The sequence below is a fragment of the Euprymna scolopes genome, chromosome 45, assembly GCF_053919585.1.
Source record: "Euprymna scolopes isolate OS-2025 chromosome 45, ASM5391958v1, whole genome shotgun sequence".
Classification (NCBI taxonomy): domain Eukaryota; kingdom Metazoa; phylum Mollusca; class Cephalopoda; order Sepiida; family Sepiolidae; genus Euprymna; species Euprymna scolopes.
Window position 1 is genome coordinate 63,646,207 of NC_136526.1, and position 14,818 is coordinate 63,661,024.

At 35.5% G+C, this 14,818-nt stretch overlaps 1 protein-coding gene across 1 annotated transcript in view; it reads left to right on the plus strand.

Moving 5' to 3' along the window:
* LOC145269842 (N-lysine methyltransferase setd6-like) overlaps positions 1-11,340 on the plus strand; it is a 99,576-nt gene extending 88,236 nt beyond the window's left edge. The window contains exons 10-11 of the mRNA XM_080125559.1: positions 1,695-1,740; positions 11,147-11,340. Of these exons, the coding sequence (XP_079981685.1) occupies positions 1,695-1,740; positions 11,147-11,318 (218 nt within the window). The 3' untranslated portion in view covers positions 11,319-11,340. The remainder of the gene's footprint in view (positions 1-1,694; positions 1,741-11,146) is intronic.
* The last annotated feature ends 3,478 nt before the right edge of the window (positions 11,341-14,818 follow it).

The window sequence follows — 14,818 nt, forward strand, 5'->3', positions numbered from 1 at the left end:
AATCCATATATTAATATGATAACGTTTTTTATCTTAATCCATATATTAATATGATAACGTTTTTTTATCTTAATCCATATATTAATATGATAACGTTTTTTATCTTAATCCATATATTAATATGATAACGTTTTTTATCTTAATCCATATATTAATATGATAACGTTTTTTTATCTTAATCCATATATTAATATGATAATGTTTTTTTATCTTAATCCATATATTAATATGATAACGTTTTTTTATCTTAATCCATATATTAATATGATAACGTTTTTTTATCTTAATCCATATATTAATATGATAACGTTTTTTTATCTTAATCCATATATTAATATGATAACGTTTTTTATCTTAATCCATATATTAATATGATAACGTTTTTTTATCTTAATCCATATATTAATATGATAACGTTTTTTTATCTTAATCCATATATTAATATGATAACGTTTTTTTATCTTAATCCATATATTAATATGATAACGTTTTTTATCTTAATCCATATATTAATATGATAACGTGCGTATGTTTTTTTTTTTTTTTTTATCACATTTACATCCGAGTCGTTTAATTATTATGGACTTCCGTTTCTTGTAATTTTATCAAGAATCTTTCATAAGTTTTGGTTTTGGTTTCGATTCAAGCTGATGCACCCAAGTCATATGGATACATTTTTTTCTTTTTGAAATTACAACTTTATAATATATAAGAATCGATAGAAAATTGACTATATATTTATATATATATTCTTTTAACTTTCTTGAAGTTTTACATTTGGATTTTACCGTCACTGGATTTTTTATCTTCCACCAGACTATCCATTCATGTGTAATCACCTTTTTCTTTACCATATTCCCTCTGCTTAACTTATTTTGTTCTCAAGTAAGATCTTCGACTTACTTGTTGTTTCATCAAATACTTCTGCATGCAAAATCCGATCCCGCATTTTGCTAATTCCTACCCTCTGATGAGAAGGAAAGTATTTCTTCGAAACTCCGCGGATTAAGGACTATCCATTTATCTAGTGTTTCCTTTTCAGATTAAATATGTTTTTAACTCATTTCAAAGTTTTTTTTAACATATTTTATTAACTGTTTGCTCATTATGGCAGTAGAGTTTAGTTTCCTAGCAGTACATCCAATGAAACAACATGTGTCTACCAAAGAGTGCTCAATGAGTAAACAGAGCAGGTATATTAAATTTATTTATACAAACATTAATGGCTACATATGTGCATACATGTTTCTGTAATCACCCGCGTTGGGGGATTACGTCTTCAGACCAAGAATTACCATCGAGAACTCAGAGTTCTCGACGGTAATTCTTGGTCTGAAGACGTAGTTCCCCAACGCGCGTGATTACAGAAACATGTATGCACATATGTAGCCATTAATGTTTGTATAAATAAATTTAATATATATAGTATATATACGAAATCTGCAAGAATTAAAATATATTTAAGCATACTTTATGACTGGGCTACGCCAGGCGTCCCTGCTAGCTTAAATACTTTTGCAGTTTTAACAAAATAGCTACAATAATATGAGAGCATCTCCATTTACACTGAACATCTACAGAATGCCAACATCAATATATTACATATGAATGAGTCGCCGTGGAATTTCCACAGGTTTCCATGTGTTATTATTATTTTATCAATTTTTTAATCAACAAAAATGCTTGATTTGCAGAGGACTTAACGAAATTGGATGCTGATTGGAGGAATACACTGAAAAGGTTTGGTACTTTTTTTTCATCTTTTTAAAAAAATGTTATTTTTCATTTTGATAAAAAATGTTATTTTTCATTTTAATAAAAAAAATGTTATTTTTCATTTTGATAAAAAAAAAAGTTTCACTTTTTAAAACAATTTTTTGGTTCCCCCCGACAAAGGAGGAATTGAACCTAGTAATTCACTTCCATTCGTCTGTTTCTCAATAACTTTTCTCAATAACCATACTTTGGATTTTTTTTTTTTTTTTTTTTTTTTTGCACAAACATTAGTCATGATGAAAGTAAATTTTTGCCGGAACGGATTTTCCAGGATAACTCTGATTGCCCCCACCTGGGGGCATTATGCATGTAAAAATGCCCCCAACTTGTCCGTTCGTTTGTTTGCACTTTTCTCAATAACCACACCTTGAATTTTGTTGAAATTTTGTGTTAACATTAGTCATGATGAAAGTAAATTTTTCATTTGCGTACTTGGATTGTTTTTCTTATGGACATCACAAATATCTGGGGTCAGCTAGATTCAATTCCAGGACAAGAATTCTATCCAGCTTAGTGTTGTTAAGATATGCAACATAACATATGCACCAATCGTCGTCTGAGCCGATGTATGGTCGTCATGCAAACGGGTTTTATTTGGGCCGCAAATACTTTTGTTATTTTGAATATTTAGTCATGGTTTATTTTTACGATATAAGTATATGTGTGCCAAGTTGTTCTCACAAACTTTTGTACAAAAAGACCTTGAGACCTTGGACGAAGATGCTGTCTAGTAGGCATTCACTTGGAGAAGGTGCACTATTCGTCGTAAAAGCTGATGTGAGTTAGCCATAGTGAGGAGACCTTATTTTGGGGTGCATGTGTATGTATGTGTGTTTGTGTGTGTGTATATAATGTGTATGTATACATGTGTGTGTGTGTGTATGTAATGTGTATACATGTATGTGTGTAATGTGTATACATGTATGTGTGTGTGTATATATAATGTGTGTGTGTGTAATGTCTTTGTTTCGTTTTACTTCAGTAGAAGTTCTCAGAAATCAAGGGGTCCCTTCCTAGGGGCTAACACTTGATCCCTATATGAGATACGTAAATATTCGAATATTCCATTAAAGTTCTCTTTGACCTCTCAAACACTGAGTTAGTAAAGAATTTAAAAATATTAATTTTTTATTTGGGCCGCGAATACTTTTGTTATTTTGAATATTTAGTCATCATTTATTTTTACGATATAAGTATACGGGTGCCAAGTTGTTCTCACAAACTTTTGTACAAAAAGACCTTGAGACCTTGGACGAAGATGTCATCTAGCCTGGTTGAATATCCGGCTTTGTGTTGTTTTTATTTCTATAGGCAATATCAGTTAGATACAGATATGCAAGAGGTGACATGTTGAACAAGCCCAAATCACTTGAGACGTTGATCTTCAAATACTGTGTGATGTTAAATATTTATTCATGGGTTTTTTTTTTTTTTGGTTTTTTTTTGTTTTTTTACATAGGCATCACCACTTATCAAGGCCAAGAGGCCACTCGAGGATAAGGGTTAAAGAGTGTACAGTAGAAATTAAACAATATAGTAATCGTTGATAATAGAGATTCGGTAAATTTGTTAACTTATATGGAGCGGCTCATCAAAAACTTGTTTACGTTAGACTTGAAGACAACCATATTGTAGTCAGCTGGAAAACGGAAGACAATTCCACAGATGTGCAGTTCTAAGAAAGAAGCTTTGTTCATGGAATCTACATTTAGGTTTAGGAATAGATAAAGAGTGGGGGAAATTATTGATAGTATTTTCTGCTAGACGGGTGTTTCTTGTGAAAGTTTGGCGAGGGGGGAATCACCACTTATCAAGGCCCAGAGGCCACTTGAGGATAAAGGTTAATGGGTATACATTAGTCATTGTGATTATAGCGTAGTAAACATAAGTAGTGGGAATTTTGTAAATTGGATTACTTAGGGGGACGGTTCATCAAGAACTTGTTTACATTGGACTTGAAGACAATCAGATTGTGGTCAGCTGGAAAGCAGGCAAATGGAAGAGTGTTCCACAGGCATGTAGTTCTAAGAAAGAAGCTCTGTTATTGAATCTACATTTAGGTGTAGGCACGGATAAAGAGTGTGGGTAATTGTTTATAGTGGTTTTGGCCAGATGAGTATTTTTCATGAAAGTTTGGCGAAGGGGGAACCATAGATTGAAGCTCAGACGAGCACTTGCCATGAAAATAGCGATAAAGCAGAGACAGGCTCGCAACGTCTCTTCTGTAGAAAAGAGGTTGCAGGAAAGAGAAAAGGGCATCCCCCACTAAGCTACAAAGTCTATTTTGAACTCTGTCAAGGCAGGATAAGCGGCTTCTAGTAGCTCCTGTTGGTTAGTGTGTTCTCCGACTTCTTAGTTGGTGGTTTGATTGCTCCATATGATCCCTAGAATCTTTCTAAGGCATTTAGAATCAATCGCATCTAATTTCTTCTTTAGGTTGATTTTGAGATGCCAAGTTACACTTCTATGTAGCAGTGTAGCAAGACGTAGCTGTTATAAAATCTTAATGCTTGAGAATTCATCTTACTACCACAACTGCAAAGAACACGTAACGCAGTGTCCAAAAGTACCTACGAACTTTCTCTACCGGTTTGGGTTGAAGTTGGGCAGGAATACAAAATGACCGTTACTGGGTCAAAGTGTACGCATACGTGTACACATTGAGTTTCTTTTACCGAAAACGATCAATTAAAAAAAACGATCAATTAAAAAAAACGATCAATTAAAAAAAACGATCAATTAAAAGCAAATGATGAAATAACTTTCATGTTTATCTTTCATGTCCACTTTTCAACATTACGTAGGACAAAACAATCGTAAATAAATCTCGATCAAAAAGAAAATTTTCGGAACTATTTTCTTATCGGGCACTGACACAAAGCACCGGAAAGCGGTTTCCCCTGCAGTTTTCTTGGTGTCTACACATTTAAGGCTGAAAATTCGGTGAGAAGTTGTCGTGTCCTCAAAGTGTCATTGTTTTATGTTGGACTGTGTTTTGTCACCTACGTCATCCAGGATGAGTTTTTGCTATCAAAACGTTTTTAATATGCATTTGAAAGTATATGTGTATAAAATTATATAAAAATATTGTGATTTGAAATTGGTTTCGAGCGTGGAATGTATGTTTTGTATACAGATAGACGTAAACCCGTTCGGCTATGTGAAACCATGAAGAAACGTAGATGGAAAAAAGCTATATCGTAAAAATTTGCTTTGTTTTAGTAAAATTTTCGTTCAAAGTAAAGTTGTAGAATATTAAAGTAATCTTCAAGCCGATTTTTGTGGTGAAATTTATAGGAGTTGCCGAAAAAAATGGGATTGTTTAAATATTTGTGTCCTATGTAACAAGACACCCGACGAATCAATCTGGCTCCTGACTGTTGGTGTCTCATTGCAGAGCTGAAAGAAGAACTCTCTTTCCTGACTGGACACCTTTTCCGTGCCGACTGGCAGTTTTCCCAGTTTGACAGACTGTGCCACCAAAAACCTTTCCCTCGCCGCAAGATTGTGATGGTTCTTGACTTTGCAGAAAATTATGCCTGCAAGTATCAAAATGAGGTGCAGGCTGCTCACTGGTACTACGAACAAGCAACAGTGCACCCGATTGTGTGTTACTGTGCCTGTCCTCGGTGCACCAAAACAGTAACGGAGTCACTTATACTCATGAGCGACGATAAAACTCACGACTATCATGCTGTGCATAGATTCACCCAACAAGCTGTTGAGCATTTGAAAACCACAAGATGGCTACATATTGACCAGATTGTTCAGTGGACAGATGGCTGCGCAGTATAACTCGAAGGGTCTCTTTGCTGTGTCGTGTGCATTGAAGGATCTTGATTGTGCACTGGAACGAAACTTTTTTGGTTCTCGTCACGGCAAAAATCCATCAGACGGTGAAAGAGCTATCGTGAAAAGTGGGGCAGAAAGGGCCTGTGCGCATGAGGGACGATTTGGTCATTTCCAATGCTAGAGAACTTTCTTAGAACTGCACGCCTGTGGAACTCTGTTCCGCTTGCCTGTTTCCCTCCCGACTTCAACCTGGATGTCTTCAAGTCCAACACAAACAAATTCCTAATGAACCGCCCCCCCTAAGTAATGACACCTTACCAATTCTCCAATACTATTGCTACACTATCCCTTTGATTACTGTACACACAATAACCCTTATCCCTGAGTGGCCATTGGGCCTTGATAAGTGGTGAACTCCATGTTAAAAAAAAAAATCGTGATGAAAGCCATCTCAAAAAACAACCACAGGACAGCAGTTGCAGCAAAGATGAACACTACTTCAGATCGTTCGTTTTTGTCCCATCTGAAGATATAGACCGCAAGAGGAATAGGCCAGCAAAAACAATTAAAGGCGCACGAAAAGTGCGTAGTATTAGATGTGAAGGTAATAAGGTGATGACTAGAGGACTGTCTTGTTTTTGTGACCCTTGTATCAGTGGCACTGGGTTGTGTTTGAATATTTCCATTGCAGGTCTTTGGACAGAGGGAGATCTTGCACCCAAACCGCGTTCGGCGAAGGTTCAAAACTGAAAAGTAACCTGTAATGAACAATATAAGTTCATAATAAAATAAAGAAATAACCTCGTTAAGATGTCTTTTGTCTATTTTGCTAATAATTTGGTGTCCATGTTACATGGGACAGTTGTGTTCTTGGTAAACTTTGACGTCATATATAACAAGCACATTCTTTTATTTTATAAAATTTCCATAGCATACCATGCAATAGATGTCTGTCTATCAGAAAAGTAAAGTTTTATTTTATATTTTATTTTTTTTATTTATTTATTCTTTATTTATTATTTATTTTCTATTTATTTATTTATTAATTTATTTATTTATTTTCCATTTAGTGTCGTCTAACAACTCTTGCTGACATTTTTTTAAGTGATGACCTGTACATTTCAGTGGACCTATATTATTTTGCCCTATATATTTTTTTTCGCGCCTTTAACATTTCCTGTCTGGGTCATTTTGACTTTTGTTTCCCTTTACTTTATTTTATATTTAACTTTATTATTTTTTTTTTTTCTCTCTCTCTCCTTTTTTTCTCTGTCCTCTTTCTCTTCCCTGATCTTTCTTATTTATATTTATGTCTCGAAAGTAGAGTGAAAAGCATATTTTATTTTTCTTTTATTAATATTATTGGAATCTTTTCTTTTTTCCTTGTACACATTTTTGTGAATTATTCCATGGATTTTTGACTTTGGATTATTATGGACCATCTTCTTCCAATTACGGGATTTCCCTGGATTTTACTTGTACAAATGGAAATTCTTTTAACTTTCTTGAAGTTTTACATTTGGATTTTACCGTCACTGGATTTTTTATCTTCCACCAGACTATCCATTCATGTGTAATCACCTTTTTTGTTTAATATGGTAATCAACCTATAAATATATATATATAGACTATCCATTCATGTGTAATCACCTTTTTCTTTACCATATTCCCTCTGATTAACTTATTTTGTTCTCAAGTAAGATCTTTGACTTATTTGTTGTTTCATCAAATACTTCTGCATGCAAAATCCGATCCCGCATTTTGCTAATTCCTACCCTCTGATGAAAAGGAAAATATTTCTTTGAAACTCCGCGGATTAAGGACTATCCATTTATCTAGTGTTTCCTTTTCAGATTAAATATGTTTTTAACTCATTTCAAAGTGTTTTTTAACATATTTTATTAACTGTTTGCTCATATTATAAGCTCTATCTCCTATTTGGTCTTATCGAGCTTTTACATCTGGCTGAGATAATTTTATAAATATTAATTCTTTAATATTTATAATTTATTTTAATTTTACCATCTTGGATCATTTTGGTAAATTTACTTGTAATTTTTATTTTATATATATGTATATATATATATATATATGTGTGTGTGTGTGTGTGTGTGTGAGTTATATAAGCTGATATATATATATATATATATCAGCTTATATAACTCACATTTTGTAAATAATCGCAAAATTCTTGAGCTAAAACTCTAAGCACATATTCAGTTATTCTTATTGCAAACTACGTCTATTTTCATAAAAGCCTGACAATATAATTTCTAAGATTTACTGAAAAAAAAAAAAAAAAATCTGACGATGCACTTTGCAATAAGATACTTACACAAATCCCTTCAAATTTCTGAGGCGTTACTCCTGAGGGACTCGAGCATTAATACTAAGAGCTTCATCAACCACTACTCTTATGAACCTATCAGAGAGAAATGATTTAATAATTGAGAAGACATTTCCAGCTATACCGTAGCTGGAGATCTTGTGAAGTAAACCTTTATGTATCAAAGGCCTTTGATATGTCAAGAGCAATTGCCCTAGAAAGGTTGCCTCTTGTACAGAAAAAATATCCTCATGCCAATTAGTTCTAACAAACTTCTGTACAGAGAGACTTTAGCCATTCGAGGATAGTGTCTAGTAGGTATTGACGCCCTAACTGCTGAACAGTGTGCGAATGAGACGACCGAATTGCACAAAGCAGACATTGAAGCACATATTCTCACACACAAGTTTTTATAACTCCAAATGAGAAGCATTTATTTGTCGTTCTTCCAAAGCATTATTTTTTCAAAGTGTCTTTGCATATTCATGTGCTTTTTTTAACCGACTCTGTTTTCCTGATGCTGACTGGCACCAACACTTTCTCGGCCTCAAGTTAACACGTCCATCTTCTCCGGCATGCACTTTTCTTCTCTCTTCGACTACAAGGTGTATTTTCTCTTGTTTTCTTGTGAAGCAAGCTTTCTCAAACTTGCTAATTTACATACATACTATATCGGCTGCTGCTAATATTTTTGCAAGTCAGCTATTCTTCGGTTGTTGCTGCCAATTTACTCACGTGCATCCATACATGCTCTGTTACGGTACTCCCATTGCAGCGAACATCACTATTATTAGTTTGAGTTAACCTGTAGTTCAGACGTTGGAGGGAAAGGGATAGGATTGTAGGGAATTGGAGGAAAATGTAGTTCTCCAGTTTAGCAACAATGTTTCTTGAAGAGAACATAATTTTGAAGTAGTGTAAAAGTCAAAATTTTATTCCAAATTCGATTATCATCACATATTTAAATTAAATTCGATTTAAATAGTTTGTGTATATTGCGTTCACATAAACTGCAAAATAGTTTCCAAGCTATGATACAGTGTATATTGCGTTCGCATAAACTGCAAAATAGTTTCCAAGCTATGATACAGTGTATATTGCGTTCGCATAAACTGCAAAATAGTTTCCAAGCTATGATACAGTGTATATTGCATTCGCATAAACTGCAAAATAGTTTCCAAGCTATGATACAGTTATCGAATTCGTGAAACTCACTATGTCCGTCTGTCTCCATATTTTCAAACTCTATCTCCTCCGAAACAAAAAGTTGTAGAGCAGCGCTAGGGGCCTCAAATGATTGGATTTTTTACTGGTCTTTAGCCGGTTAAATTGGTTTTTAAGGGGTCAAAAATTGAAAAAACTCGTTATACATTTTGTACATTCATCTTAATTTATTTTTATTTTTAAATCAGTTTATATGCGTGTCACGTTGGTACAGTGGTAACGTCATCAGCTTTGAATGCTACAGTTTTGATTTCAATTCTAGCTGATGGCACCCGAATACTTTTTTTTTTTTTTCTTTTTTTTACTTTTGAAATCACAACTCTATAATAAAATATATGAAATCTGTACAAATTAAAATATCATATTTAAGCATATTTTACGACCGGGCAAAGTCGAGCACCTCCAGCTAGTATTAAAAAAAAACTTGGATCAGAAAGTAAATTCTATGGTTGGTAAGATAACACACACACACACTTGATTTCATTTGCATCTAACCCGGTTCTCCCCTCTAAATAATTTCACAGCACTTCTTGTATACCCACTACTTATCACAAAAATTGCAACTGACTCCATTCCCATGAACTCAGCAGAGGGAACTTCTCATGAACTACAACCACTGATCATCACTTTGGTCTTTCTAACAAATCCACTTTCGGAACTTTATTTTCCATATAGTGCTGCCGGATTCCCTCCCTCAAATGGGCCCTAATTTTGAGACCTCTATGGTGTTTTGGTCACACTCTCACCAGCAACCAGATGACTTCATCTATAGCACCATCAACCCAGCCCCACTCCAGGGTTGGAAGAAACGAAGCTGTGGTCAGCTGAAAACGTAACTCAGCATCGTGAAGCAAGATGCCAATCTGATCCTGTGTTCTCGTCTCTACGGAGCTGGAACCACGAATGGCTGAACCTGATATCGACTGCAGCTTCAAACTGACATACCTGGGTGGTATCTATACGAGATGCCGAAAATTCAGTTGGAAGAGCCGGCTCAATCAATCCACGGTGAACGCTGACACAACAACCAACAACTACAAAATAGAAATTTGATCATTTCTGTTAGCGTCATATCCTGCATATGCCCCTTTTTTTTTTTTTTTTTTTTTTTTTTACATGGAAGTCACCACTTATCAAGGCCCAAAGGCCACTCAAGGATAAGGGTTATTGCGTGTACAGTAATCAATGAGATAGTATTGTAGTAATCATTAGTATTAGGGGTTTTGATAGAGTGTCTTACTTAAGGGGGTGATTTGTCAGGAATTTGTTTATGTTGGACTTGAAGATATCCAAGTTGTAGTCAGGTGGGAAACAGGCAAACGGCAGAGAGTTCCACTGGCGTGCAGTTCTAAGAAAGAAGCTTTGCTCATGGAATCTACGTTTTGATTTAGGCACAGATAAAGAGTGGGGAAAATTATTGACATGGCTTGCCGGGCTTAGCTTTCGTGCAACATGTGACAAAATCATTGGAAAGAACTAGCTTAACCGATCCGGTGCAAATGCTGCCTCAAGAGACGACTCTGCTTTATCGTTATTTTCATGGCAAGTGCTCGTCTGAGCTCCAATCTCTGGTCATCCCATGCCTGATTTTCACGAAAAACACTCGTCTAGTTGAAACCACTATCAATAATTTCCCCCCACTCTTTATCTGTGCTTAAACCTAAACGTAGATTCCATGACCAAAGCTTCTTAGAACTGTACGCCTGTGGAACTCTCTTCCGTTTTCCTGTTTTCTAACTGACTACAATATGGTTGTCTTCAAGTCCAACATAACCAAGTTCTTGATGAGCCTTAAATAATCCAATTTACCAAATTTCCACTACTAACGATTACTTCGATATTGTTCCATTGACTCTTTGACCCTTATCCTCGAGTGGCCTCTGGGCCTTGATAAGTGGTGATTCCTTTGTTAAAAATAAACAAACCAACAAAACATACATCACTGAATTGATTAATTCTTCTTGCTGTAGATAGAACTAAAATAATGCTTATACAGTCTTAAATTAATCTTTTTTTTTTTTTTTTCAGCTGTGCCGAAAGATGCTTACAACAATACCGCACTAACTTGGATGAAGATACAAGGTTGTTAAACGATGGGAGGCTGGACATGATGCTCAATCGTGAACGCTACGCAATGTACACATTGTATTCACAGAAGAAACTGTTGCAAAGACTCATAAATTTTTGTACGCAACAATAAAAACACTCACCATCCAACCATCCTCATCGTTTCTGACGTTTTTCTCTTTTTTTTCCAAGGAGAAGTTTTTGATCTAAATCCAGCATCAAAATACAAACGGAAATTCTTAGGATATATTTGTTCATTCAAATTTATTTTTCTTTTAAACACTTATCCATCCCCAAACAAGGCATATTGCCAATTGGATGTAATATACAGGAGCACAATGTAGATGTTTTTTTTTTTTTTTTTTTTTTTTAACACAGGCATCACCATATTATCGAGGCCACTCGTGTATAAGGGTTAAAGAGTGTACAGTAGAAATTGGACAATATAGTAATCGTTAGTAATGGAAATTCGGTAAATTTGTTAACTTATATGGAACGGCTCATCAAGAACTTATTTACGTTAGACTTGAAGGCAACCATATTGTAGTCAGCTGGAAAACGGAAGACAATTCCATAGGCGTGCAGTTCTAAGAAAGAAGCTTTGTTCATGGAATCTACGTTTAGGTTTAGGCACAGATAAAGAGTGGGGGGAATTATTGATAGTGTTTTCAGCTAGACGAGTGTTTCTTGTGAAAGTTTGGCAAGGGGGGACCATAGATTGAAGCTCAGTCGAACACTTTCCATGAAAATAACGATACATCAGAGACAAACTCGCAACATCTCTTCTGTGAGATAGAGGTTGCAAGGAAGAGAAAAGGACATCTCCTACGAGGCTACGAAGTCTATTTTGAACTCTATCAAGGCAGGACAAGTCCTTTCTAGCAGCTCCTGCCCAGATGTGGCAACAGTACTCCATCCTTGGACATACCTGGCTCTTATATAGATAGAGAATTTCATCAGCAGTGAGATCGATAGAAGGATCCCACCATTTTTCTTGTCAAAACTTGAGGCATCCTGAAGACGAGTCATTCATTTCAATTGATGCCAGATGTGGATCAGAATGTTGATGATGTAAAGAGAGAAGCTTGGTTTTAGATGCATTAAAAGTAACCAGCCACTCATTTCCCCATTGTACAACGTGATCAAGATCAGAGGAGAGAGAATCGGAGAGAACTTGGTCGGTTACTGTCTTAGATGTACTACCATAAATGGTAGTGTCATCAACATAAATGTCTACAAATGATGTAAGGATGTGATTTGGAAGATCATTAATGAAGATCAGGAAAAGAGTTGGGTGTTAGATAATAACATGGTTAAAAGTTAGTTATTATCGATCTATCTGTCGATCTACTTTACTATCTATCCAGTGATACTGTTAAAATAGTTTTATTGGAAGTTATTAGTTGTTTAAGAATGGGTTTTAGCTGAAGATGTTTGCATAAATTAGTTAAAAATAAATAAAATGGCCTTCGACAGTTGCGTACGTGACAGAGGGCACACGTTAGGAGACGTGTGCTTTTGATGATGGCGTAATGAAACTGGCAGGTCAAGGGGTTAAGACGATTAAAATGAGGATTTTGAGTTTGGTCACGAATGTGAGCAAACATGCTTCAAAGTCGAAAAATGGAGCTTGGAAAGAACAAGTATGTAGACACGTAATGCAGAGTCGTTGTGAAGACCACTGAGACAGCTGAAATAAATGTACATTTTCGAAATATAAAGTGTTCTGTGGTTTCACGAAAGAAGTAAAAACAGGTGTCTATAATCGGTTATGATGTTGGTCACTGTATGTTTCTTCACAGAGCCAAGTAGTGAAGATAGAACTCCTGGATGAAAAAAAGGTGTGAAACATCTATATATTATTCTTCTGTAAAATATGATAGTTTTATGTAAATACGAACAGTAATATATTTCTTTTTTTTTTTTTCTTTTTTTTTTTTAAATTTTATTTTCACCCCAAACAAGGCACATTGCCACTTTGATGTAGGGGGCTGCTATCAAAGACCTAAGTTGCAGGAGTACTATGTAGGGAGTTTAGCAGCAAGATGTCTGTTCACATTACACTTGAACTTCTGCATGTCAGTACAGTTGGGGAAGCAGGAAACTGGAAGAGAATTCCAAAGTCTTTCAGTTCTGGGGAAGAAACTATTAGAGTAAAAGGTTTTCTTACATCTAGGGATCTCAACTGTGTAGGGGTGGGACTTCGCTGCTTGTCGGGGGCATTTTCGTTAAGGGAGATACAAAGGCTTGTAATTCGTCAGAGTATTAAAATATTTGTAAAACAGGCAGAGGGATGCAACATTTCGTCGGTGGGACAGGGGCTGAAGCTTAGATGACAGTTCAGGACCTATTAGGTTGGCGACTCTCTTTTGGACCTTGTCCAGGAGCGAGAGACTAGTAGCAGATGCACCAGCCCAAATGTGACAGCAGTACTCCATACACGGGCGAATTGTGACTTTGTAGAGGTACAGGATACTTTCAGGCGTAAGTAACTTTCTAGCACGATAGAGAGAGCCCACTTTCTTTGCAGCAGCCTTAGCAATAATCTCGATGTACCTATACCAACTCATGTTTCCTGTGAACGTTAAGCCAAGGAGCTTGAACAGAGTACTCTCAGGTATCTCTAGCCATAGCTATTGGTGGTTGGTAAGGTTTCATGGAATTATTAAAAGAAACGAGCTTTATCTTTGCAGCATTGAACGTTACCATACATTTTTGACCCCACTCCACTACAGAGTGATGGTCTTTCTCGAGGATTTCGGCCATTACCTTAGATGTGTGCCCATTAGTTTTCCCACGTGCCTGCGTGGTGTCGTCGGCAAATATACCCATCGTGGTGTCGTTGGCAAATATACCCATCTCAGAGACAATTTTATTAGGTAAGTGATTTATGAATATCAGAAATAACAAAAATCCAAGAATCGATCCCTGAGGCACACCCGCATTTATATCAAATTTTTTGGACATACACCCATCGAGGACAACCTGGATTCTTCTCTCATTTAAGAAGGATCTAATTATGCTAAGCATTCGTTCAGTAATACCATAGATTTGATTTTCATGAGAAGACCATTGTGCCATAACTTGTGAAAAGCCTTAGACATATCTAGGGCTACTGCCCTCCCCTCTCCTGCTTTATCCAGTGCTTGGTATTATATATCATCGTGTGATACCCCGCTGTATAACATGTCTCAATTTATACATCGATTATATATCACCCTGGCTATACAACAATTATCTATTTTGATTTAAACAAGATGGCAGCAATTTTTCACCTGCTAACTCTATTATTTTTGATTTATTTTTTTTTTTAAATAATTCATTAATATTCAGGTAATTTCAACTGCATAATTTGTAACTTATTAGAATTGAGAAAAAAAATCAGTTGAAACCATTTTTTTTTTTATCTGAAAACTCCATTTATCAACGACAAAATCTCGTCCCAATAGTGTAGAAGCACTAAACATTTTATTAAAAAAAAAAAAAAAAAAAATCTTTCCCTACATTAAAAGTTGACATTTTTAACAAAACAACTCGGGTTCATGATCCGTTTCTTTACAGTGCACACAAGACATATTTTCTCGGGTTTTTGAAATCGAATCGATCCATAAGAAATAATTTATGACTACAACA